Consider the following 25,304-nt stretch of genomic DNA (forward strand, 5'->3'; position numbering starts at 1 on the left):
AGACACGGTTCCCTGGGTTGGTTTGCGCTCTAAGCGTTCGATAACTAAAACACCCCTCCGATATGTAGGAGCGGGGTGCGGGGGAATACAGGCAGCCTCCTCTTCTACTCACTGAATCACTATGGAAACAATCCTGAAGTCTCTGCCGGTGTCTTTCTGGCTGCGGAGCCGTGTCCCGAAAGCCCACAGAGAGCGTCAAAGAAGGAATCGGTTGCTTTCCTTGCCAAAAAAAAAAAACCAACAACACCCAAAACCCAAGGCACGAAACAGTCAATAACCAGGAACCGAGCAGGCTCTCGGGGAGTTCGCTTTCCCGTCACCCGATGTCAGGAGAGGAGAGTTAATCCACTTTCAATAGAAGGCCTGCTGCAACTGTGCGTGGGTGATAGTCCCCTCCATCCCCCATGCTAATGCCGAGCACTTCAGGATCACTCTTCTGGCCTGTGCCCAAAGCCCCAGAAGGCTTCCTCAGGCCGGCACCTGACCGGCAGCTGGGGTCGGTCTCCCATGGCCACGAGGGAGGAGACCACCCGGCTTTCCTCGGGGGTCCCTTGCTGTGGCCGTGGCTCCTCTGAGGGCAAAGGAATGGAAATAGAAAGGGTTACCGGCGTAATAGTTCCTAGCCCAGGTGTCCTACGCCCGAGTCCTGTACCTTATCCATCACACCGGACTCTCCTTGGAGGGTAAACGGACAGCGTCCCGCTGAACTGCAACCCTCCTTGGGGCGGCACTCAGCTGCTGGTTCACTGCCCCTTTCCACACACCCAGAGCCTTACTGTGCATCTTCTCCAGGACTTCCAATGATTACAAAGCCGGCCTTCCCCCAAGGGCCGCTGTACACGTTAGGGCCCAGTCCACAGAATCATAGAAATGTAGGACTGGAAGAGACCTCAAGAGGTCATCTAATCCATCCCCCTGCCATGCTGAGGCAGTATGAAGACTGCCCTCCCGTTTACTTCTGCACCAGGACCCGATTTCCAGAGAAAATGTCCTCGTTCTATGAGTCAAGGTCTTAACAATTCCTTTAATCACCAAATATCAGGGGGTAGCCGTGTTAGTCTGTATCCACAAAAACAACGAGGAGTCCGGTGGCCCCTTAAAGAGTAACAGATTGATTTGGGCATAAGCTTTCGTGGGTAAAAAACCCACTTCTTCAGATGCATGGAGTGAAAATTACAGCTGCAGGCATTATTACGCATGAAGAGAAGGGAGTTACCTTACAAGTGGAGAACCAGTGTTGACAGGGCCAATTCAGCCAGGGTGGATGTAGTCCACTCCCAATCACTGTAATAAATGTAGTCCACTCCCAATAACACACACAGAGGAATCATGGGGCTTTTCATTCCTTAGGTGGACTACATTTATTACAGTGATTGGGAGTGGACTACATCCACCCTGGCTGAATTGGCCCTGTCAACACTGGTTCTCCACTTGTAAGGTAACTCCCTTCTCTTCATGCGTAATAATGCCTGCAGCTGTAATTTTCACTCCATGCATCTGAAGAAGTGGGTTTTTTACCCACGAAAGCTTATGCCCAAATCAATCTGTTACTCTTTAAGGGGCCACCGGACTCCTCGTTGTTTTAATCACCAACCGTTGCCTGGGAAGTGAAAACCCAGCTAGGTTTGTTCTGCCTCTGACGTCATCAGGATGAAGATTTGCCAAGTGGGTCCGAGCAGACAGTTTGGTCGGAGATGTCAGAGGCAGAAAGGGATGCGGCTTGCTCTTTCCTAGCTGCACTGGCCCTGCAGATCTAAGGGGTGTCACCTTGAGAGCAGGTGAAGTCATCCACAGAGAAGAGAGAGGGCTGTGTTTATAAAACTGCTTGAGAGGAATACAAAGGGACATGATTACAGCTGGTTGATTCAAAAAAAAATTTTGGGGGGGGGGCTGGAAAATGCCAGTTCATCAGAATTGAAACTTTTTGCAGGCCAGGGCTAATTTAAACAAATATTCCTGCTTTGAAAAAAACTGGGGGGACAGCATTTAAATTGTGAAAACCGGCTGTTTTGACATTTTAAAAATGAAGGTGTGAAATTACTTTTTATTTTGAAATTGACGTGAGTTTGTCATTTAAAAAATGTTAAAAAAAAAAGTGAAAATCAAAATGAAAAATTTCAGAATGATTGAAAGGACAGATTTCGATTGAACCGATCCAAACTGATCCCCCCCGCAAGATGTTCCATTTGCAAACATTTTGACTTTTCCTCCTGATTTGGGACAGGGAAAATTTACAAAATCTCAGAGATTCTCACAGGATGGGAAAATCATTTCCCACCCCGCGCTAGAGGTAATAAAGTTATATGAAATGATAAAAGGGAAGTAGGGTTGAACCCTTCCATTCATTTATCCATAACACAAGAACAAGAGGGGTATTCAATTCAACTGGAAGGCAGCAAATTAAAAACCGCTCAGAGGAAAAACTTGTCCACACAAGGCACAATTAGCCCATGTAACTCACTGCCACAATATCTCATTGAGGACAGGAGTGTATGTTAGACACAGAGGTAATTGTTTTGGTTTATTTGGCATTGGTGAGGCCTCAGGTGGAGTACTCTGTCCAGTTTTGAGCATAACACTTTAAGAAAAACGTGGACAAATTGGAGAGACCCCAGAGGAGAGCCACAAAAATGATCAAAGTTTTAGAAAACCTGACCTAGGAGGAAAAGTTCAAAAAACGGGGCACCTTTAGGCTGAGGGGGGACCAGATAATAATCTTCAAATATGTTATAAAGAGGGATAGTGATCAATTGTTCTCTATATCCACGGAGGACAGGACAAGAAGGATGTGGCCTAGTTTTCAGCAAAGGAGATTTAGATTAGATATTCGGAAGCACATTCTGACTCTAAGGACAGTTAAGCACAGGAACGGGTTACCTAGGGGGGTTGTGGAATCCCCATCCCTGGAGGTTATTAAGAACAGGTTAGACAAACACCAGTCAGCAAAATGGTCCAGGTTTACTTCTTGCCTCAGCACAGGTCCCTTCCAGCCCAACATTTCTATGATTAGCAGGATTCGGGAGGCTAAAGAGAACATTCAGAGTGAGACTAATCAGGATTTCCAACTCAGCAAGAGGTTTGGAAGGGATATGACACCTCCTGCCTTAAGGCATGAGTCAATCCCCCAGTAATTGGAGGTTAGGAATATGGTTCCCATGGGGTTTCTTGTTCCATCATTGGAAACGGGTTATAGGACTGGCTGGACCATGAATGAGCCGCTTTCCCTATGTTCTGAGCATGACAACACTTTCCAGTGCCACCGTTTTCCATCGGAACAAAAACCGGAATGTGCACCTCACACAGTGAACAAGAGAGGTTTAAAAAGAACCCCTAAGCCCATTCATTCACCCACGTGTGTGATCCACACACCCCACTCACCTGCCCGCTGCTGCTAACAAAAGACTCCTCTCCACAGAGCCAGGAAGGTCTTGGTTTTGTCAAATGGCTCAGCAGGTCCCTTCCGCTTTGCAATTCTTCTGCGAGAGAGACAGCGGCGCCTTCAAGCCCTTCAGAGTTGGCTGGGGATCCATATCCACCCCATTTCCACCGCTTCAACCTGCAAAGCACCATGCACACAGCACAGTGTTTCCAAACACTCAAATATGCCCCAGGAGTACCGAGAGGCCTGAACTGAGATTGGGGGCCTGGTACTGTAGATCCTCAGAGTTACGAACTGACCGCCCCAATGACCGTTTCATAGATTCCTACGCTGGGGGAGACCACTGTATAACCCAGGCCAGAGACCTGCCCCTAAACATTCCCGAGAGCAGACCTGTTAAGAAAACACCCAAACTTGATTTAAAAATTGACAGTGGTGAAGAATCCACCCAAAGATGGGTGAACGATTCCAATGATTAATTACACTCACTGTTAAAAATGTCTGCCTTATTTCCACTCTGAATTTGTCTAGCTTCTCCTTCCAGCCATTGGACCATGTTTGACCTTTCTCGGCTAGATTGAAGAGCCCGCTCTTAAATATTGGTTCCCCCCTTGTAAGTACGTATAGACTGCAATCAAGTCACCCCGTAACTTTAATTACTCAGGTTGGAAGTTGGCTGGGACAACGAGATTAACACCTGACTTAAAACCGCCGGGATTATTTAATTATTGCAAAGATCCGGGAAGACAATTCCCCACAGCAGAGCGCCCCCTAGCACTACACGGCGGGATCACAGTCAGCCCTGCCTGCCAGGGCAGAGCGCCCCCTGCTGAGCCCCCCGCCCCCTGCAGCACAGCGCCCCCTAGCAGATATTGCAGCGAGTGCGCCACCATTACCTCCTGACGCATTATAGCGTCTCCAGGAATTAAACATTAACCTTTAATTAAAGATTATGTGACGTGATGAATCTCCAACCAAAACTGGCAACCCGAATTATAAGGGAAAACTGAAGCCCTCCCCTCCAGATGCCAAACCTGGCCAAACCTGCATAGCTTGCAAGATTTAAAACCCACAGCAATCAATAGTTAAGAAGCAAAAAAGATAAAAATGACAGCCTCGAAATCAACAGCAACAAAGGCACCTTGCCAACGGCACGAAGGAGTGTTTGGGATTTCTGACAGAAAGAGATGCAGTCCTCCAAATCTTTCTGCCCCATCACTTCGGTCTCTTAGATCAGCGGTTCTCAACCAGGGGGACGTGACATAAAAAGCACTAGCGAAGTCAGGACAAACTAAAATTTCACGCAGACAATGACTTGTATATACGGCTCCATAGACTACAGACTGAAATGTACATCCAGTCGTTATATTCCAATTGATTGGTTTTATAATTGTCTGGTACAAATGAGGAAGTCAGCCGTTTTTCAGTCACAGTGTGGCTGGGACACTTGCATTTTTAGGTCTGATTTTGTAAGCATGTTGTTTTGAAGTGCAGTGAAACTTGGGGGGGTAGGCAAGACAAATCAGACTCCTGCAAGGGCTACAGAAGTCTGGAAACATTGAGAGCCACTTAGTCAGGGGGTTGTATTGGTTTAACATAGTGAGAGATGCCAGGAGCTCAACCGATTTACTTTAAGAAAGAGAAGGTACAAGGGTGACTTGATCACAGTCTATCCTGGGGAACAGAAATTCGATGCTGCAAAGTGAAGCTAGACAAACCCAGACAAGGCCTGAGAGTTTTATCACTTTACCTGGGTATGTACACAGCCCTCCGTCTTAATGCCATTAATGGTTTCGCTGCATTGACTGACACTGGGCAATGCAGAAATAGAGAAAGAACACAAGTCCCACTCATTCCCCTCCCACAGACGCCCGACCGATCAATAAATTCAATTCCATACTGATCAATGCTGCTTTGCCTTTTCTTCAGATCCTCCAGATGGTAACAGACCGACATCACGCTACCGTTCTCCAGTCTCTTTCGTTTCAGCCGGCCGCTTCTCCTCCGACACAGCTCCCGAGGAGAGGGGAGTGCCCGCGGGACAGCTAGCACTTGCCAGGAGCCTGCGTCTGTCTGAGCATCGGGCCTGTGGACGGCTGAGCTAGACCTCTAAGGGGTAAAGAGAACATAGGAATTGCCGGACTGGATCAGACCCCAGTATCCTCTTTTCAGAGGAAGGTACAAGAACCCCGCAATGGGCTAATTTGCCCCTACATTAGGTTTCATACTGGTCTCTAACAGAGATTGGCTTGAACAATGAACCGCAAGGACTAATATCCCTCAGCATGAGCTATCATAACTCTGGATAGTCTCACCCATATAAACGGCCAGCCCTCCTTTGAACCTTTCTGCCTCCTCTTCCTCGGTAACTTCAAGTGGCAGGGTGTTCCACAGGCCAGCAATGCACTGTCTGGGAAATTATTTCTTTTGAGCCATTTTGAATCCACAGGGAAAGTGTCCCTAGGCTCTGTTTGCCAGAAGCTGGGGATGGGTGACAGGAGATGGATCACTTGATGATTCCCTGTTCGGTTCATTCCCTCTGGGGCACCTGGCATTGGCCACTGAGAGAGACAGAGAGAGAGACCCTGGTCTGAATCAACACCTGCCATTGGATCCTACACCTTAAAACCAGGAATCACCCAGAAACTGAAGCTATTAATAAACAATTTAAGTTGTGGGAGTGCCTAGAAGCCAGCCAGGCGGGAGCCTCCTTGTGCTAGGCCCGATACAGACATATAGTCCCTGCCCCCAAGCTAAAAGACATCACAGGTGGATGAGATGAAAAACCAGGTCATGGTGGGAGGCAATGTAACACAAATAATACAACACATGCATTTTTCAGCCGATCGGGAGCAGCGTTTTCGGGCTGCCGTGTTCTATTATGGAAGAGGTGAGTTTTGAGGAGGGACTTTTATTGGCACATGAAGGATCTGTCTGCCAGGGTATTCAACCAGTGCTCCATGAACGGCACCGGCTGGGTTTCCTGAATTTCTGGAAGGTCTGGTCTACACTGCAGACCTACACTGGTATCACTCCATCGCTCAGGGGTATCCACACCAGAACCAAAACCAGCGAGAGACAAGGCAGGCTGCTCCCTAAGTCAGAGGCACAACTCACTCCACCTCAGCCGGATGACGACACAGGACACAGATTACATGCTGCCCTAAAGAGGCCCCTGGCCTGCAAGCAGGACCAGACAACCCCTTAGGTGTCCATTTTTACACAGTTTTCAATCCACCACAGTCACCTGAAATCATCCTGCCCCAGCTGAGATCAGCAGTTGTGCTCTCAACTGTCTGCCAAGCCATAAGAAAGGACTGCTGCTGGTCAAGAGTTTCCTGGTACAGGCCCACTGTAGGACACAGGAATTTACCCCATCCTTGCCCCCAGGAATCAGGCCGCTCGTGTTCTTCTCTCTTTACCTTGGCCCCTGACTCCCAGCAAGGTTTTTCAAGCCTCTCCTACTAAGCATGCCGGTTGCAAATCGGCTCTTAGCACCAGCTACACCCTCAGTCTCACTGGTAATGAGCTAAAAATCAACTCCCCAAAGCCAAGAGCCTTCCTAATTAACAGCCCTCGCAGTGCTAAGTGGGGAACAATAACAACACTTGGAGAGGCACTGGGTGCCCTACAAAGATAATTAATCAAAAGAGCTAGTCGGGAAGGGGGACAGGGCGGGGGAGAAACCCAGCTTACATTTTTAATGGTTTTTTTAAGGGAGATTTACTTGTACACCTCCTCACAGCTTTGCAGGTGGGTGGTAGATTTAACCATCATCGGAAATGTCTCAAGGACTCGTAATCATCCAGATTGGTTTGGGGCTTGAAATCCCCGGGCCTGGAAGTCAGGCTAGTTCATCTGTTGATCCCTTCTGGCTTTAAACTCAGTGAAGCTATGAAGCCACCTGCGGTTTCCCAGGTCAGGCATCGACCTGGGTTCAGTCACTTTGTGCCCTGCTTTATGCCTGTTTCCATTCCCACTTCTTTTATCTGTTTTCTCTGCTACGGAGGCACCATGTCACAAAAATTAAGGTGAGTTTTGCACTTAAAGTTGTGATCCATCCTTTTTTATTACATCTGCAACATACAGTTATGTCCTGCCTAAAATTCCAGCCCTTATTCTTCAAGCGTGCAGTGAAGTGATTGAAAATTTTCAGGCAAGTCTGTTAATTAGTTTAGGAGTTAACAATTAATTAAAACAGTGTCCTTTAAGAAATGTAGCAGTCTGTCTCAGACCCCCTTTTGTGTGTCCCGAATGATCTCTTAGGGCACATCTACACTGGCAGTGTTACAGAGAGCGCTGAAGAGAAACCGCTGTTGTGTGTTCACACTGTCAGCTGCCTGCGCAATAAGGTGTTCACACTTGCGGTGATATCCGGAGAGGTGCACTCTGGGCAGATATCCCATAGACCGTCTACTGTAGCTCACAAAAGCTTATGCTCAAATAAATTGGTTAGTCTCTAAGGTGCCACAAGTCCTCCTTTTCTTCCTCTTCTGCTGCTAAGAGTTGTGGGAAGGCAGAGGGGGTCGCGGGGCATCCTGAGTCCTGTCCCAATGCCCCGTGATGCATGGCTTCGCATCCCAGCAATCCCTGTGCTTCCGTCCGCGTTTGGCGCCATCTTTCAACGGTTTGTGTACTGCTCATGCTGCCTCTGTCGGGCTGCAGGAATGGATCCCGCACTGCTGACCAGGATGCTGCTCGCTCTGACCAACACGTCACGAGTGGCAGTGGAGTTATTCCTTAAACTCCAAAGGCAAGAGGAGTGCGACATCGATCTCGCCACGCGTAGTAGCTATGACAGGAGAATGCTTGTGGCATTCACGGAGGTGCTGACCACAGTGGAACGCCGCTTTTGGGCTCGGGAAACAAGCACTGAGTGGTGGGATCACATCATGATACACGTTAGGGATAACGACCAGTGGCTGCAGAACTTTCACAGGAGGAAAACCACATTCATGGGACTGTGTGATGAGCTTGCCCCAGCCCTGCGGCGTAAGGACACGAGACTGAGAGCTGCCCTGGTGCTGGAGAAGCGCGTCGTGATTGCACTGTGGAATCTGGCTACTCCAGATTGCTACCGATCGGTTGCTAACCAGTTCAGAGTGTTGATGCAAGTGTGCAGGGCCATTAATCGCAACCTGCTCCAAAAGACCGTGACTCTGGGCAACGTGCGTGACGTTGTGGATGGCTTTGCACAAATGGGCTTCCCTAACTGTGGAGGGGTGATAGATGGCACGCACACTCCAATTCTGGCACCAGACCCCCCTAGCCACCGAGTACATTAATCACAAGGGGTACTTCTCAATGGTTCTCCAGGCACTTGTGGATCACTGTGGGCGTTTCACGGACATTAATGCAGGCCGGTCCAGAAAGGGGCATGACGCACGCATCTTTTGGAACAGTGGCCTGTTCAGGAAGCTGGAACTTTCTTCCCAGACCAGAAGATCACCGTAGGGGAAGTCAAAATGCCCACTGTGATCCTCGGAGACCCCGCTTACCCTTTAATGCCGTGGCTCATGAAACCCTACACAGGGAGCCTTGACAGCAGCAAGGAGCAGTTCAACAACGGGCTGAGCAAGTGCAGAATGACTGTTGAGTGTGCTTTTGGCCGTTTAAAAGCTCGCTGGCGATGACTGTATAGGAAGCTGGACCTGGCCAACGACAATATTCCCATGCTTATAGCCGCGTGCTGTACGCTCCATAATATTTGTGAAGGAAAGGGTGAAAGCTTCACTCAGGGCTGGACTGCAGAGGCTCAGCGCCTGGAGGCTGAGTTTGAACAGCCAGAGATCAGGGCTATTAGAGGGGCGCAGTGTGGGGCTGTAAGGATCAAGAATGCTTTGAGGCAACAATTTGAAGCTGAAAGCCACTGTGATATGCATGGAAGTGCAGTGCTTGTAATGCTAGGAGGGGATTATGATTGGTGCAGACAATGCAATATGAAGGTTTAAGAAAATCACCTGTTGCTTTGCAGGGCTCTGGTTGCTTTCAATTAATGAACTAAAGATTGCTTTCAAACCAACACAATCCTTTTATTAAAAAACAACCGGAGGAGAGAGACCAACAAAAAAAAACAAAACACATCAGCACTGAAGGGGGATGGGGGAAGGGAGGGTCCCATGAGGAGGTGGGGTCCCGGGACGGTTAAAGATTTGTGTATGTCCAGGTATCATATCCAACCTTCTCCTTTGGAGTACAATGCAGAGGATACTGTTCTATAGCAGGGCCAAACTGCAGAAAGACGGGTGTTGAGTGCACTGGGCACTGGGTGTCTGCAGGGCTGGACTGGGATGGGGCAGGAGTGGACTGCAGCGGGTACAGACTGCAGCCAGGAGGTTGATAAGAGTGTGTTGGCGGTGTTTGGGGGGCACATGGGAAGGAATTTTGCGACAGCGGCTGCAGGGGAGGGCAGGTGCGGAGCTGCTCAGTTTGCAGAGCTAGTAGCTCCTGGAGCATGTCTGCTTGGCGCTCCATAACCTTTAAGAGCCGCTCCGTGGCTTCGTTCTGGTGTGCCGTGTTCTCCTTTCGGTCCCTCTTCTTGCTCTCCGGCCACTCCTTCAATTCCTGTTTTTCGGCCGCAGAGTGCATCAGGACTTCATGAAGAAAGTCCTCTTTAGTTCTTCGTGGCCGCTTTCTAATTCTGTGCACCCGTTCAGCCGGCGATAACAAAGAGGGAGGCTGGGCTCCCAAGGTCATCTCTGTGAACGCAAAACGCAACGTTTAACAGAAGCAGTATTGTTTGCAACACAGACCACTGGTTCAGTGCTTTAAAATACAGCCACTATTCACATACCTGTCACTAACTGGCTGACCCCAGGCAAGCACACATGAGCCACGAGACCCCAGAATGGTGAGTAACCGCAGGGGCAGGGGAAATCACTGTTCCAGGACTGTACTGTACACTGGGCATGTGGCTTTTTGGGAGAGCCAGCTTGGGGGGGGGGCGCTTATAATTGTTACTGTCCCCACATTTTCCACAGGCTATGTTCATTATGGCAGATATCTTGCTGCTGAGGGTGAGCAGGGAATCAAGGGAGGGTCTTCTCCAAGCCTGAGGCTTCCACCCTAGCCCTTATGCAGCTCGCCTGTGTGCAGCAATGGTTTCCACCCCCAACCCTCCCATCCGGTGACGGCAGAGTGGCCCGGGAAAGTTACTCTTAATGGGGCAAGAAACAAAGCAGCTCTGCCAAAGAACCTGCGGCAGCGGATTGCCCCGTGTCTCCATAAGAGTTTCCTGGAGATCGCTGAGGCAGATTCCCGTGAAGTGAGGGAGTCAATCAACACCCTGTTCCACCGCTCAGACTAGGCACGCGGTGGTACGTGTGTCATACAGACACAACCTGCTTTCTGCAACCCTTCTGCACCCAACAACTTGCTTCAGCGATTCCCAAAATCAAATCCACTTACCAGGGGCCTCCTCTCCTGTTTGCGCTTCACCAAGCTCCGACATCTTTGCCTGGCTAGGCTCCTCTGGGGTAGAGAAGAGCTCCTGGCTGCCTGCATCCCTGACCTCCGAGTCATCCTCTGCCTCTGGGTCCCCCTCCACATCCTCGTCCAAGATTTCCTCCTCCTGGCTCGGTCCACTCTTGACTGGCACGTGAGCCACTGCAGTATCCACAGGGGCCTTCGCAGTGGAGGTGGGGTCCCCACCGAGTATCGCGTCCAGCTCTTTGTAGAACCGGCAGCTCATGGGCGCAGCAGTAGGCATTTGTGGCAGGCATTTCGCAGCTCCTTCACTTTGACCCTGCACTGCCGTGTGTCCTGGTCACGGCCCTTTCTGTCATGCCTCATGAAATCTGTCCACAGATATCACAATTCTGAGGGCTGGAGCACAGCTGGGATTGGGCAGCCTCCTCTCCCCAAATGCCGATGAGGTCCAGCCGCTCGGCACTGCTCCAAGCTGGGGATCGCCCGGTGCGCGGAGCAGGCGTGGCCACCTGGAAAGATGAGCTAAGACCACTGCACGCATCACCCGAGAAAACAGGAACATGCCAGTGTAGACAAAGCCGTAGCAACAGAATAACACTGACTCTTCCCGTATCATTAAAACGGGTGGAAATCATCTGCATAGGCTACCTTTGAAGCCATTGTTTAAGGGTTATCAGTCACTTCGACTGTCATTTGGACTGTAAACTTTTTGAGGCAGGGACTAACTCTTAGGTGTTTGTATACAGCCCAACACAATGGGACCGGGATCTCAGTCAGGGGTCTGTACCGCGCCCTGCACAATCGGGAACCTGATCTCAGTTGGGGGCTCCATAGCTGGTACTGTATTACCGATAAAAATCATCTTCTGGGCTGGAGCATACCCATATGCACCCCAAAAAACTCCAGAAAACTCTTTGAATGGCACCTTTTCTGCCAATCTTTCCTGCCTCCTCCGCCACGCACAAACCAGAGATCCAAAAAGCCATCACTTAAGGTGCTCGGCATCACAACGCGAACGATCTTCAGCAAAAGGGGGAGGGGCGGGGAGCAGGGAGGAGATGGTGGAATCTTTGCCCACACAAATGATAGAAAGCGATTACCATATGTATAACTTCACATCGTTAATCGTGGGGGCCTGGTAGGTGCTAACGCGATTATCGCACCAACTGATGAGTGGGACTGTGGGGGAGACGGTTTGGGTAAGGGACGTCTTGGGGGGTGGGAGGGCTGGAGAGAGAAAGCAGCAATGAGTGGAGAAGAATTGGGAGCCTGAGTGAAGGTCTGTTGCACAGATCAGCCTTAGCTTCTGCATCACTTCTCAGGGGACTGACAGCTATGCAGGTACATAAGGTATTATTTTTAATGATGCCTGCCAGAAATAAATTTTATGCAAGCTCAGAGAGCAGCAGGAGGCCAGTAATTGGCATGCATGATAACATGAGTAATATTTTTAAAGAGAAGGGAATCTGGGGGCGGGGATGGGTGGGGAATAGCTCTTCAACTAGCCACAAAAATTTTGAACAGTGACTGTTTCATCGTCCTGGTAACAATAAACAGGAAAGGGTAAAAACATTTTTATCAAGGGAGCTGGTGCCCCCAATGGGTGTTCTCCCACAACTTGGAGAAAATGAGCCAGATTCTGAGCTCAGTTCCATGGATATAAATCCAGAGTGACTCCACTGAAGTCAGCAGGGGTTGCTCTGCTCTGGATTGACACCAGTGTAAACATGATTAGACACTGGCCCAGTTCGGATCTCAGTTGGGGTCTGTGTGGGCCTTCATTTCAGTTGCAGCCCCAAGGTGCTACCATGATGCAAATAATCACAAATTGAAGCAGGTGTCTAAGGAGTGCTCCAGCCAGGTAAGTAATCCATTACTGCACTCAAAAGGGGTCAGAGCCCATGGAGCCGTGAGCAAATTAGGTTTGCAAAAAGCTTTACCAATCAGGATCAATTCTATTTGCATGTCCCTATTTTTACACGGCATGTTAGTTCCACCGGAGTTGAGCAAATCATTAAAAACACCCTCATGCCTGTGTGAAAACGTACCAGCAGGGGTGAGGCTTCCCTGTATTCTTCCATCCAGTGCGGGCTGCAAGATAAATACATGTTGTTTCAGCTGTGCATTAGCTGTTTCTTCATGGTTCCTAAAAGATGTTCGTTGGCAACTCGAAGAGAAAATACGTTCATTAGCCACTGGCACATGATAGAAAACATAACCGGAGGGTTTGGATAAAAGCGGCCACTCAAATCTTGGCATATGCTTTTCCAACACCCACTGCGATTCATTCCATCATCTGTGTAACTCAGGGGTGTCCAGACGTTGCAAAACCAACAACAAACCACCCGGTGCTTAATTTGCATTGAATTTGCATAACTCCTAGGCCATTATGCTAATGACACCGAACCTGGGAACAAACGGGAGAAGCATGAATATACATGGCTTATAGGGAACAATAATCAAGGGATGGAGCGATTGAAAGCTGTTTGGAGCAGAGACGGTGTTTTTCTTCTGTGTTTGTACAGCACCCAGCACACCTGTCCGTGGCTTGGGCTCTTCGGCACTCCTGTAACACACCTAATAAATAACACATTGTGACGAAGTGGGACTGTTCTTAATGTTTCCTCCAAATATTGTGGGGGTGCCTCAGTTTCCCCTAGGCAGTTCTTAAGTATCTAGGGGGTGGGATAAGGGTGTAGGATCATTGCAGAGCCCTAGAGGGCAGGTGTGTGCAGGGGTCTGGACACAGAGAATGGCCGACCCCCTGTTTCCTGGCAACTGATGGCCTGGGCCCTTCCCCCCCTGCAAGGTGAGAGCTAAAGGGTTGGAGAACAAAGGAATCAGGTGACCACCTGGCCAGGGAAAGGAACAAAGCCCAGAGGAGGAGGGGCTGGGGGGAGTTTCAGTTTCGGGCTGGCTGGGACATGGAGTGAAGGGCAGACGGGGTTGTCTGGCTCACTGCCCCCCAAAATGGACCCGGCTGAGGGGTCCTGTTCTCTGCACCTACAAGCTCTGTGTTAGACCAAGTTCCTGTCATCTAATAAACCTCTGTGTTACTGGCTGGCTGAGAGTCCCGTCTGACTGCGAAGTTGGGGGGCAGGACCCTCTGGCTTCCCCAGGACCCTGCCTGGGTGGATTCATTGGGGGAAGCACACAGAGGTGCAGAGGAGGCTGAAGGCTCTGAGGTCAGACCCAGGAAGGTGGAAGCTGTGTGAGCTGTGTGTCCTGCAGACAGTCTGCTCCCAGAAAGGAGACTTCCCCAGAGTCCTGCCTGGCTTCATGGGGAGCAGTTCCAGAGCATCGCCCAGGGACTCCGGGACACACATTTTCCTGTTTGTCATTGTTTCTAATACGACAACAACGAAACGCACCAGCCCAAGTCAGGGCCCCACTGGGCTGGGCGCTGTACATACATGTAGCCAGAGGCAGTCCCTGCCCTAGAAAGATTACAGTCTGTGTGGGCAACAGAGAAGGGCAGAGAGGGGAAACTGAGGCACAGCGAGTAGTAGTCATTTACCACGGGCAGTGGTACAGCTAGGGCAGAACCCAGGCTGGGTTGATGGCAGTGGGAAAAGGTGGGACAACTACACAGGGAAACCAAGCTCAGGGGACTTCCCCAAAAATCATCTGTGTAAATAAAGTGAAATGGGACGGGGCCTCACATTTCTCTCTACAGGCCTGAGCATAGCCACTTGCCGGCACAGTCTCTCCCAGCTACAGTCTCCATTCCCCGGGGTGGAGATGGTGCTTATAAAACGAGCCCCCAGAGGCTTACATTGAAGAGGACTGCGTCGTTTCAAAACCACCCAGCCGGGAAGCTATAGTTAGAATCCACCCAGGCGCTGCCGTATCATAGCGAGGTACAGGCATGAAAAGGGTTATGTAACGGGGTCAAATACGTGTGGATTCGCGCTAGCACCAGAATATAACTCTGCTGAGCGGAGGGATGGAAAATGTTGTCCGATGTGTAGGAAGCACACCCTTCCCTACCTTGGCCGCCGGCTGAGCCCGCTCCAGAATTCATCAGTGTTGTAACACGGGCCTCGCTGATGGGTGGGAAGCTCCATGGTGTTAGATTCTGGTTTATATCTGCTTACCGTCTTGGACTGCCTGAAAGCGAGCCAGCGAGCAAGCATGTAAACAGGCAGAATTAAACAGAACAGTGGTTCGCAAGCTATTTATCATTGTGGGCCAGATATGCGGCCCACAAAGCGTTACCTGTGGTTGAGAACCACAGTGCCCCCCACCGAACCCCTGCCCCACAAACCCCTATGCCCAGTGAACTCCGCCCAGAGACGCCAACACAGAGTGGGGCCAGGAGCAGAGAGCCGGGCGTGGGGCAGGAACCCCAACCCCGGATCCCGCAGTGCGGGGCCAGGGAGGCAGCCAGGACCCAGACCCCAAACCCCACTGTGTGCACGCCGCAATTTGAGAACCAGTAAAATAGAAGCTAACAGGGGAAGAGACTGGGAGTATATTTTAAAGGAAAAACTCTCAATATATTTAAAAAGAAAAGGAGGACTTGTGGCACCTTAGAGACTAAAATTTATTTGAGCATGAGCTTTCGTGAGCTACAGCCCACTTCATCGGATGCATCCACGCATCCGATGAAGGGAGCTGCAGCGCACGAAAGCTTATGCTCAAATAAATTGGTTAGTCTCTAAGGTGCCACAAGTCCTCCTTTTCTTTTTGCGATTACAGACTAACACGGCTGCTACTCTGAAACCTGTCAATATATTTAAAGAAATCCAAAATAACTCCTTACCTGCGTTACTCATCAAGGGCCTGATTAGATTGATAGATCCATCCATCAATCCCCATAACCTCCGTTGAGCCATCCCCATATATATATCTATTCCTATCCATCCACCCCATGCAAACCCCTCTGACTAGCCTCCTCCATTCATACCTATCTATCCGTCTACGGAGATGAGGTAGACAGACAGATGGATAACGCATATGCTTAAGGACCTTGGTGAATTGGGACCCCAGTTTCCAGGCATTCGAGAGTCAGTATTATTTACAGGTATAAAGCACGGAGAGGAGAGGTGCATTGCAAATTGCTTTTGTTCCAGCTCTCTAGCTAATGCAACAGGAGTTTCTTCCTCTTCTGCGCGGTGAGAAAATTAATCTCATGTTGTTTCCTCCTCTTTGGCCCTCGGCTTGTCTCAATCAGTTTACAACAAGCACATCCACCCCTCAGCCCATGCCAAGTTAGGCCCACCTCCATTTACAGACAGAAGACACAGAAAAAGAGGGCAATCAGACCAGACATTCCCTGAAATCGGTCTGTCTTTGCCAACAGCCAAACACGGCATTGTCGCAGAGGGGAAATAATTGAGCTGATAATAATGATGGTGATTAACTACACAGGTTCTTTCCCACCCGAGTGGCAATGCCAACGCACGCATCCCTAATTAGAACAGCTGGAAAGGAGATGGCACAGGATAACACACAAGCAGTCTCAAGTCAATGTCTGAAAACGTGGAGGCAACCGTGGTGTCTCAGTTTCCCCAGGGGGTGAAAATACCTCCCTCAGAGTGCAGTGGTGAGGATTAATTGGCTCATGCTTGTAAAGCGCTTTGAAATTCTATTACCAGCAGGAGAGTGGGGTGGGGGGAGAGAAAACCTTTTGTAGTGATCAACACCCATTTTTTCATGGTCTGTGTGTATAAAAACATCTTCTGTATTTTCCACAGCATGCATCCGATGAAGTGAGCTGCAGCTCACAAAAGCTTATGCTCAAATAAATTGGTTAGTCTCTAAGGTGCCACAAGTACTCCTTTTCTTTTTGCGAATACAGACTAACACGGCCGTTACTCTGAAACTTGAAATTCTTACAGGCTGATGAACGTGCACAGGAGAAGTTGCAACTTCTTTAATCGAGCGGAGAAAGGCATACCGAGAAGCGACAGCTTGGGAGCCATTTCTTGTCTACACTAGAAAAGGTTTGCCAATGTAGCCATACTGCCAAACTCGCCTAGGGTACATGCAGCTTACACTGGCAAACACCTTCACCTGTACTATGACAGCAAAAGTTTTCGAGAGTGGACCTGGCCTGGGAGTTAAATTCAGACACATTAAAATTAGAAACAAGGCACAAATGTGATTAGCCACTGGAAAAAACTCCCCAGGGCAGTGGTGGATTCTCTGTCTCTTGATGTCTTTCAGTCCAGACTGGAGCCTTTCTGGAAGACACTTTAGTTACTGGGCTCAATCCAGAGGGAACTGGGTTGAATTCTGCGCACTGTGTTAAACAGAGGGGCAGACTAGAAGAGCGTTGAATGGTCCCTCCCTTCTGGCCTTTGAATCTATGAACCTTCTACTGCTGGATAAAAGCAAACACGTGGGTTATTAAGCCAGGCAGAGGAAGAAATGTAAAATGCCAACTTGTAGCTAAACAGAGGTACAATATCACCCATCCACCCCTAAGTACAAAGGTACGGCTGTGGCACGAAGCCAAGAAGGTAACAATCCTTGGCAAATGTATCCCTGTAATGCTATTTCTTCTCTTCCGGTAGGGGAGTATTATTTAGGGGATCATTAAGTTTAATAATGTTAAATCATTAAACAAAGAGAGCTTTTATACAGTGGCAGTGGTGAACCCTGTCTCACGTTGCCCAGTTCCTTCTTGTTTTTGAATGCTAGTTATGCAGGTGGCTCGCACTATTCTGTAAGCTGCCAAATTAAGTCCACACACTTTACACGAGCGTCTCCTTGCATGGCTTACACACACAAGTATCCTTCCATTGCTGGAGGGGGATGGGGACAACGGTCCCGCTTGCTGTAGTGTGATGAACAGAGCTGGAGAAAGAGGGTCAGGTTTCAGGAGGGACTCATTTGGGGGTGACCCCTAGGGTTCAGTAAGACAAGCTGGGTCTAAGCGCCTAACATGCAAACTCTGGAGCCTCCTATAAAACTGGTGACTCAGTAATTTATACTGGACTTGGAAAAGGTTCAGAAAAGGGCAACAGAACTGAGTAGGGGCTTGGAACGGCTTCCGTATGAGGAGAGATTAATATGACCGGGACTTTTCAGCTTGGAAAAGAGATGGCTAAGGGGAGATATGAGAGAGGCCTATAAAATCATGACGGGTGTGGAGAAAGTAAATAAGGAAGCGTTATTGACTTCTTCTCATAACACAAGAACTAGGGATCACCCAATGAAATTAATAGGCCACAGGTTTAAAACAAACAGTTTAAAACAAACATTTCTTCACACAACGCGCAGTCAACCGGTGGAACTCCTTGCCAGAAGATGTGGTGAAGGCCAAAACTATAACAGGGTTCAAAGAAGAACTAGATAAGTTCAGGGAGGACAGGTCCATCAGTGGCTATTAGCCAGGATGGGCAGGGATGGTGTCCCTAGCCTCTGTTTGCCAGAAGCTGGGAATGGTCAACGGAGGATGGATCACTTGATGATTCCCTGTTCTGTTCCTTCCCTCTGGGGCCCCTGGCATTGGCCACTGTCAGAAGACAGGACACTGGTCTAGATGGACCTTTGGTCTGACCCAGTCTGGCCGCTCTTATATTCAGCACATTTACAAAAGGTTTTTTGTTGTTGTTAATGAAACATAGGGAGGGAAATGAGATTTGAAAACCCCCATCTCTGAAGTGACCTTCTGTGTGCAACACCGGCATCTCAGCCTGCTTCCGCGTCATTTCTTGCTAACCAAACCCTGGCTTAATATGCAATGTTCTCACAGAGGTGGAGGGACCTCTGTTTTAGCTCAGAGAAGAGTTTACATCCCTTCCGGGGAATGGCGAGCCAAATCAGGACATCTGGTCACCTTACTTCCAGTCCTGTATTCCTATGATCACCCTTCTCCGCACCTATTCAAGTCTGAGTTCATCTTTCTTGAACATGGGTGACCAGCACTGTACACAGTGTTCCTGATGGGGGTCTTACCAGTGCCTTGTACCGTGGCATTAACGCTTCCCCATCTAGTTAGAAGCAAGCCATCGGAGACTTTGCATGCTTTTACCTACCGCAGCAAAGAACAATACGCTCTGTCTTTCGCAACTAAGCTATAGACCAGCAAACATCCGGTGCTTAGAAAAGTTATGGGTCTAGCCAAAAGGTTGAATGAATCTCTACACTGGAAGCTACATGGAGATCATTTTAAAAGTGCCTGGATGCACTAACCCAAGGTGTTAATTAAAGTCAGGAGTCAGGCCCCCCCAAAATTATGACATTGGCTTAAAAATCCAGAGATTTTAAAAGTCTGTTAATAAGTGTTAGGACTGAGCTGATACCTGGGTTTTTTTGAGCCTTTAGGTCTCACGTTTTCCAGCTGTTTTCTGCAACTGCGAGGGCCTGAAATTGAGCTCTCTTAAAATCGTTAAAAAAAAAAAAGCTGAGCTTTGTATGTTATAACATGACTCCAGGAACTGGGGCTTTAAGAAAAATATCAAATATTGTGAGACTCATGGTAAAATCCTGGGAATTCGTGATGCTGAAAGGGGTCGATTTCTTAGTGCTGACTTCACGGCATTTCAATACACCGTACAGTCAAAAACAAAACTTTTTTCCTGACTCAACTCATCTCTGCCACCTGGTGGAAATATTTCCCAGTGAAAATTAGAACAACTTTTTTTTTTTAAAATACTTCCTCTTCAGCTGCCCAGATACTAGACAGACACATTGTCTAGATAGACAGACCTGCTGGACACAGATAGAAAGAGAGGGGGAGACAGACAGACAGATGGATCCATCAGTCCCCATACACATCTACCAATCGATCCGCCCATCCCCAAAAACATCTATTGATTGATCCATCGATCCATTCCTTCTCTCCATACATTTCTCTCTCTCTCCATCTCTATAGCTATCCATTCATCCCATACATTATCTATCAGCCATCCCCATCCACCCCTTTTATCTACCCCATCCATCTACCTATCTCTCTATCCATCCCCATCCACCCCATCCATCTACCTATCCCCATCCACCCCCTCTATCTATCTCTCTATCCATCCCCATCCACCCCCCTATCTTTCTCTCTATCCATCCCCATCCACCCCCTCTATCTATCTATCTATCCCCATCCACCCCCTCTATCTATCTATCTATCCACCTATCTATCCCATGACTCTGAGAGCAAACACACAAAACTCACTTAAAAACGCAGGTTACCCCATCGGAAAGGATCCTTATACAAACGACTCCCTCTGAATTTAACCTGTTTTGTAGTAATTAATTAACATACTTAGCAAATGGGATGAAGGACGTGCAGGTGTCCTCCTCCATGCCTGGCTGCTGCTGTGATGGTCCCCAGGGTTTTCCTTGATCTCCCCAGTCGTGAGCTCCCCTCTGCTACTGTGCTGTGGGGGGCGGGTGCCCCTTAATCCTGCAGGGTGCAAACCAATAACATGGGGTCACATGTAACTCAGGGCAGGCCACGCTCTCCGGGTACCACCCTGCCGTGCCTCCGTACCGACCCTTCCCTTGTGGTTATCACAGCTGCGTGTACGGGCACCCCGATAATTCACCCGTCTGTGTTCCTGCCTATCATATACCCCTGAAAGAATACCCACTGCCCGCCATGGGCCACCCCATAGACCGTCCCCGGCTCCTCTCCCCACCCAGCTCCCTTTATGTCTCTTCCTCCATGGTACCTTCACCCCCTTAATAACCCTTCCATGGTAACCCTCACCCCATTAACACCCCCTCCATGGTACCCTCACCCCATAACACCCCCTCCATAGTAACCCCTCACCCCATTACTTCCCCTTCCATGGTAACCCCTCGCCCCATTAACACCCCCTCCATGGTACCCTCACCCCATAACACCCCCTCCATAGTAACCCCTCACCCCATTACTTCCCCTTCCATGGTAACCCCTCGCCCCATTAACACCCCCTCCATGGTACCCTCACCCCATAACACCCCCTCCATAGTAACCCCTCACCCCAAAACTTCCCCTTCCATGGTAACCCCTCGCCCCATTAACACCCCCTCCATGGTACCCTCACCCCATAACACCCCCTCCATGGTAACCCCTCACCCCATTACTTCCCCTTCCATGGTAACCCCTCGCCCCATTAATATCGCCTCCCTCATCTCCCCCAGATGATTCCCCCCTGCGTGACACTTTGGGGCACCGGTGCGGGGGTCACTCCTGTGACTCCCTCCCCATATTGGGGGACCCGGCATGTGGAGCAGAAGGAGGGTGGGCGAGAGGGCTCTGGGTTGTTACTGGGGGGCGCAACCCCCTTTCCCCCTCGCACGGCCATGGGGAGAGGGTGCGGGGGAGGGTACTGCCCCCTTTCCCCCACCCCCTCGCATGGCCATGGGGACATGGCGGGGGAGGGTACTGCCCCCTTTTCCCCACCCCCTCGCACGGCCATGGGGACATGGCGGGGGAGGGTACTGCCCCCTTTTCCCCACCCCCTCGCATGGCCATGGGGACATGGCGGGGGGGTACTGCCCCCTTTCCCCTCGCACGGCCGTGGGGACAGGGCGTGGGGGGGTACTGCCCCCTTTTCCCCACCCCCTCGCATGGCCATGGGGACATGGCGGGGGAGGGTACTGCCCCCTTTCCCCCACCCCCTCGCACGGCCATGGGGAGATGGCGGGAGGGGTACTGCCCCCTTTCCCCCACCCCCTCGCATGGCCATGGGGACATGGCGGGAGGGGTACTGCCCCCTTTTCCCCACCCCCTCGCATGGCCATGGGGAGATGGCGGGGGAGGGTACTGCCCCCTTTTCCCCACCCCCTCGCATGGCCATGGGGAGATGGCGGGAGGGGTACTGCCCCCTTTTCCCCACCCCTCACACGGCCATGGGGACAGTGCGTGGGTGGGGGGGGGACGCTCGCACCGGGGCGGCTTCCCCTCACCTCAGACAGCGCAAGCCTGAGGGCTGGAAAAAGGCGGGAAAAGCCGTTGGGGGGCTGGAGAAACCGTTGGGGGGCTGGAAAAAGGCGGGAAAACCATTGGGGCGGCTGGAGAAACCGTTGGGGGGCTGGAGAAAGGCGGGAAAAGCCGTTGGGGGGCTGGAGAAACCGTTGGGGGGCTGGAAAAAGGCGGGAAAACCATTGGGGGGGCTGGAGAAACCGTTGGGGGGCTGGAAAAAGGCGGGAAAACCATTGGGGAGGCTGGAGAAACTGTTGGGGGTCTGGAGAAAGGCGGGAAAAGCCGTTGGGGGGCTGGAGAAACCGTTGGGGGGCTGGAGAAAGGCGGGAAAAGCCGTTGGGGGGCTGGAGAAACCGTTGGGGGGCTGGAAAAAGGCGGGAAAACCATTGGGGGGGCTGGAGAAACCGTTGGGGGGCTGGAGAAAGGTGGGAAAAGCCGTTGGGGGGCTGGAGAAAGGCGGGCAGCTGCTCCTTCGAGCCCGGCGGGTCAAACCCCCAGCCTGCCCGGCACTCGGACGGGACCGGGGGCATAGAAACCCCTCAGCTCCTGGCTCCGGGGCCCCCCATGATCTCTAACATCGCCCGGCGTCCCCCTGGCCGCACGTCACCCCCCTAAGGACGCCCGGCGGACGGGCTCAGATCCGCCCCGCCAGCCCGCCGCGGCGCCCACAAATCGGGCTGGCCCAGCCTGCCCCTCGGCGGGAGCGGTGGTGGGCCGGGGGTTGCGGGGTCCCCGCCCGTGCCCGTCTCGCACGTGAAAACCGTGAAAAGCAGCCGGCGTGTCCGCTCACGGACCCCGAGTAGGCTGGTTCCTCCCCTGGCTCTAACCCCCAGCCCCTACTCCGCTCCCAGAGCCGGGGAGAGAACCCAGGCGTCCTGGCTCCCAGCCCCCCCTGCTCTAACCCCCCAGCCCCCCTCCCCTCCCAGAGCCGGGGAGAGAACCCAGGCATCCTGGCTCCCAGCCCCCCCCGCTCTCACCCCCCAGCCCCCCTCCCCTCCCCTCCCCTCCCAGAGCCGGGGAGAGAACCCAGGAGTCCTGAGTTTCAAACCTGCAGCCACACCTCCTAACCTCTGGCTACGGCAGGCAGAGGCCAAAGCCGCTCTTACGGTTTTAGGAAGCAGAGGCCTGCGGCTCAGGCAGGCCAGGCTGGGTTCCCATCTGCACCACCGAGTCCCCGTCCAGCCTTGGTCGAGTCCCTGCACCTCCGTTCCACCCTCCGTCAAAACGACGCGCTTACAAAATCAGACACGGAAAGTCAGACGCGGCCCAGCCCCGCTGCGACTGGAGAGTTGCTGAGGTCCTCATCTGGGCTGCATGGAAGTTTAGTTTGCCGACTTTGCTACTGGTTTTTATCTCACCTGGTAGGTAGGCAAGTATCTAGAGGAGCTGATGGAGCCCCTGGAGGGCCTCTGCGTGCCCCCGGGGTACCGCGAGTATAGACCATGCCTGCGTTTTACTGGGACAGCTGCCTTGGTTAGCGGGGCGATTTTAGAGCCGGTAATGTAAACTCTCCCCTCGACATGCTGACCAGCCCTGCTCCGTTCTTTGCTTCTCTTCCCCCAGCTCTTGTTTCTTGTTTTAGACCCAGACTGGAAGCTTTTCGGGGCCAGCCGCCATCCCTTGGTCTGTGTCCGTGCAGGGATCTCGGCCGGCGGGGCACGCAGGCCTCATGGCAATGCAAATAACAAACCCGACAAGAGACAACCGGTGAGTGCGGAGACTGGGACTAAGACAGTGGGTGAATCCTGACCCCTTCTAGCCACCTGCAGTCAAGCAAAAGTACACACCGCCGAGGTACAGGCCCTGGTTTTCCCTGTTTCCCCGCGCACTAGGGAAACGCCGGAGTTTTCTCGAACACAACAGCCCACACCTTATCTCGCGCGAGCCCTTGGCCATCCTTTCCTGAGTTCCCTCGTATTTTTCCCTGCCAGGAACGTTTTCGGCCGGCCCAGAGCGGCTGGCGTCGTCCAGGATGAAAGGGAAACAAGCAACGTGGGAAGATCAAAGCTTTTGGTCTGTCCCCCATAAAAATGTTTTTTTTAAATCTAGGTCAGTATGATGGGAGCAGGGTGGGGGTAAAAATGCGAATCACGGAAAAAGCCATAAACCTCCTAAAGAGGCGGCTTCCTCTCCAAACAGATTTTCTTACTCATTTCTCCCAGAGGCACAAAGCGTTGCTTGCGGCAGGGAGAGAAGAGGGTTGCTCAGTAGCTGGGATACCTTCATTGTTAAAGGCTTCCCCCCGCAACCCACTTAGTTCTTTGGGGTACGTGCCCCCCACACTTAATACTGGGGCAGATCTCACCATAATATGCTGCTTCCCTCTCCTTTCCACCAGGCTCGGGTGAGCCGCGAAAGCAGCGTTGCAAGGAACGGGGCAGCCCCCCCTGCTTTCCAAGCAAGCGGTTCAGGCTCTCGGCTGGCTCAGGCAGCCTGGGTCAGCTTCCCTCCTTGTCCGAGCCAGGGACTCGGACTCTCCGCAGCCACGGCCGTGTCTGTCACACTCAGTGGTGGTGGTGGTGGTGGTGGGGATTTTTCCATACACGCCCCCCGTGCGCGGCAGTCCTGGGGCGATCCCGGGGGGAAGTGACCCCATGGCTGGTATGTCATGGCATGTACAGATTTGCAGAAGGTTTGCTGGGTCACTTTGAACTGGAAACAGGGTGGACAGGGATGTTAACAGCAGGCCGCCACCCCAATGCATTGCCCAGTGGGGCGCCCTGCCTGACAGCCTACAGCTGAGCAGCCCAGTTCTCCCCAGGGGGGTCCCCCTAACAGCTCTCCCCAGGGGGGTCCCCCTAACAGCTCTCCCGCTACATCACTCAGCAACTGCTCTGCAGGGATTTCTCCCCAAGCATTGCTCAGCAAGGGTCCCTCCCTCCCCCCACCCAGTCCCCAGGCATTGAACCCAGCCCCCCAACATTGCACCACACCCCAGGTTCCCCCCCCAGGCATTGCAAAGTCCCCCATGCATTGCAAAGCCCCCCGAGTTCACCCCCAGGCATTGCAAAGCCTCCCACGCACTGTAAAGCCCCCCAGGTATTGCAAAAACCCCCAGGTTCACCCCAGGCATTGCAAAGCCCCCCACACATTGTAAAGCCCCCCAGGCATTGCAAAGACCCCCAAGTTCACCCCCAGGCATTGCAAAGCCCCCCACGTATTATAAAGCCCCCAGGTTCCCCCCAGGCATTGCAAAGCCACCCCCAGGCATTGCAAAGACCCCCAAGTCCCCCCCAGGTATTGCAAAGCCCCCACGCATTGCAAAGCCCCCCAGGTTCCCCCCAGGCATTGCAAAGCCACCCCCAGGCATTGCAAAGACCCCCAAGTTCACCCCCAGGCATTGCAAAGCCCCAACGCATTGTAAAGCCCCCCAGGTATTGCAAAGATCCCCAAGTTCACCCCCAGGCATTGCAAAGCCCCCCAGGTTCCCCCCAGGCATTGCAAAGCCACCCCCAGGCATTGCAAAGACCCCCAAGTTCACCCCCAGGCATTGCAAAGCCCCAACGCATTGTAAAGCCCCCCAGGTATTGCAAAGATCCCCAAGTTCACCCCCAGGCATTGCAAAGCCCCCCACGTATTATAAAGCCCCCCAGGTTCCCCCCAGGCATTGCAAAGCCACCCCCAGGCATTGCAAAGACCCCC

General features: G+C 51.6%; 1 protein-coding gene across 6 annotated transcripts; it reads right to left on the minus strand.

Annotated features, from left to right (window-relative positions):
* On the minus strand, nt 1–24,537 carry INCA1 (inhibitor of CDK, cyclin A1 interacting protein 1). Of its 6 annotated transcripts, XM_048833653.2 has the most exons (7): nt 22,769–24,537; nt 20,016–20,156; nt 14,798–14,917; nt 12,856–12,898; nt 5,280–5,488; nt 3,379–3,556; nt 1–571 (listed from the first exon to the last, which is right to left on the minus strand). In XM_048833653.2, the coding sequence occupies exons 2-7, from the start codon at nt 20,054–20,056 to the stop codon at nt 341–343; spliced, it is 822 nt and encodes a 273-aa protein (XP_048689610.2). In that variant the 5' UTR covers nt 20,057–20,156; nt 22,769–24,537; the 3' UTR covers nt 1–340. The 6 variants fall into 6 exon arrangements, with proteins under 6 accessions (XP_048689610.2, XP_048689606.1, XP_048689608.1 ...); XM_048833649.2 differs by lacking the exons at nt 1–571; nt 3,379–3,556; nt 5,280–5,488; nt 20,016–20,156; nt 22,769–24,537 and adding exons at nt 9,391–10,077; nt 10,787–11,338 and having other exon boundaries at nt 14,798–14,877; XM_048833651.2 differs by lacking the exons at nt 1–571; nt 3,379–3,556; nt 5,280–5,488; nt 20,016–20,156; nt 22,769–24,537 and adding exons at nt 9,391–10,077; nt 10,787–11,175 and having other exon boundaries at nt 14,798–14,855.
* Between the last annotated feature and the right edge of the window lie 767 nt (nt 24,538–25,304).

The sequence above is a fragment of the Caretta caretta genome, chromosome 28 (assembly GCF_965140235.1).
Source record: "Caretta caretta isolate rCarCar2 chromosome 28, rCarCar1.hap1, whole genome shotgun sequence".
NCBI classification, from domain to species: domain Eukaryota; kingdom Metazoa; phylum Chordata; order Testudines; family Cheloniidae; genus Caretta; species Caretta caretta.

Coding starts and splice junctions, on each gene's coding strand:
- INCA1 (XM_048833649.2), bottom strand. CDS start 11,087: ATGCCTACTGCTGCGCCCATGAGCTGCCGGTTCTACAAAGAGCTGGAC. Junction 10,078..10,786: donor AACAGGAGAGGAGGCCCCTG/GTAAGTGGATTT, acceptor TTGCGTTCACAG/AGATGACCTTGGGAGCCCAG.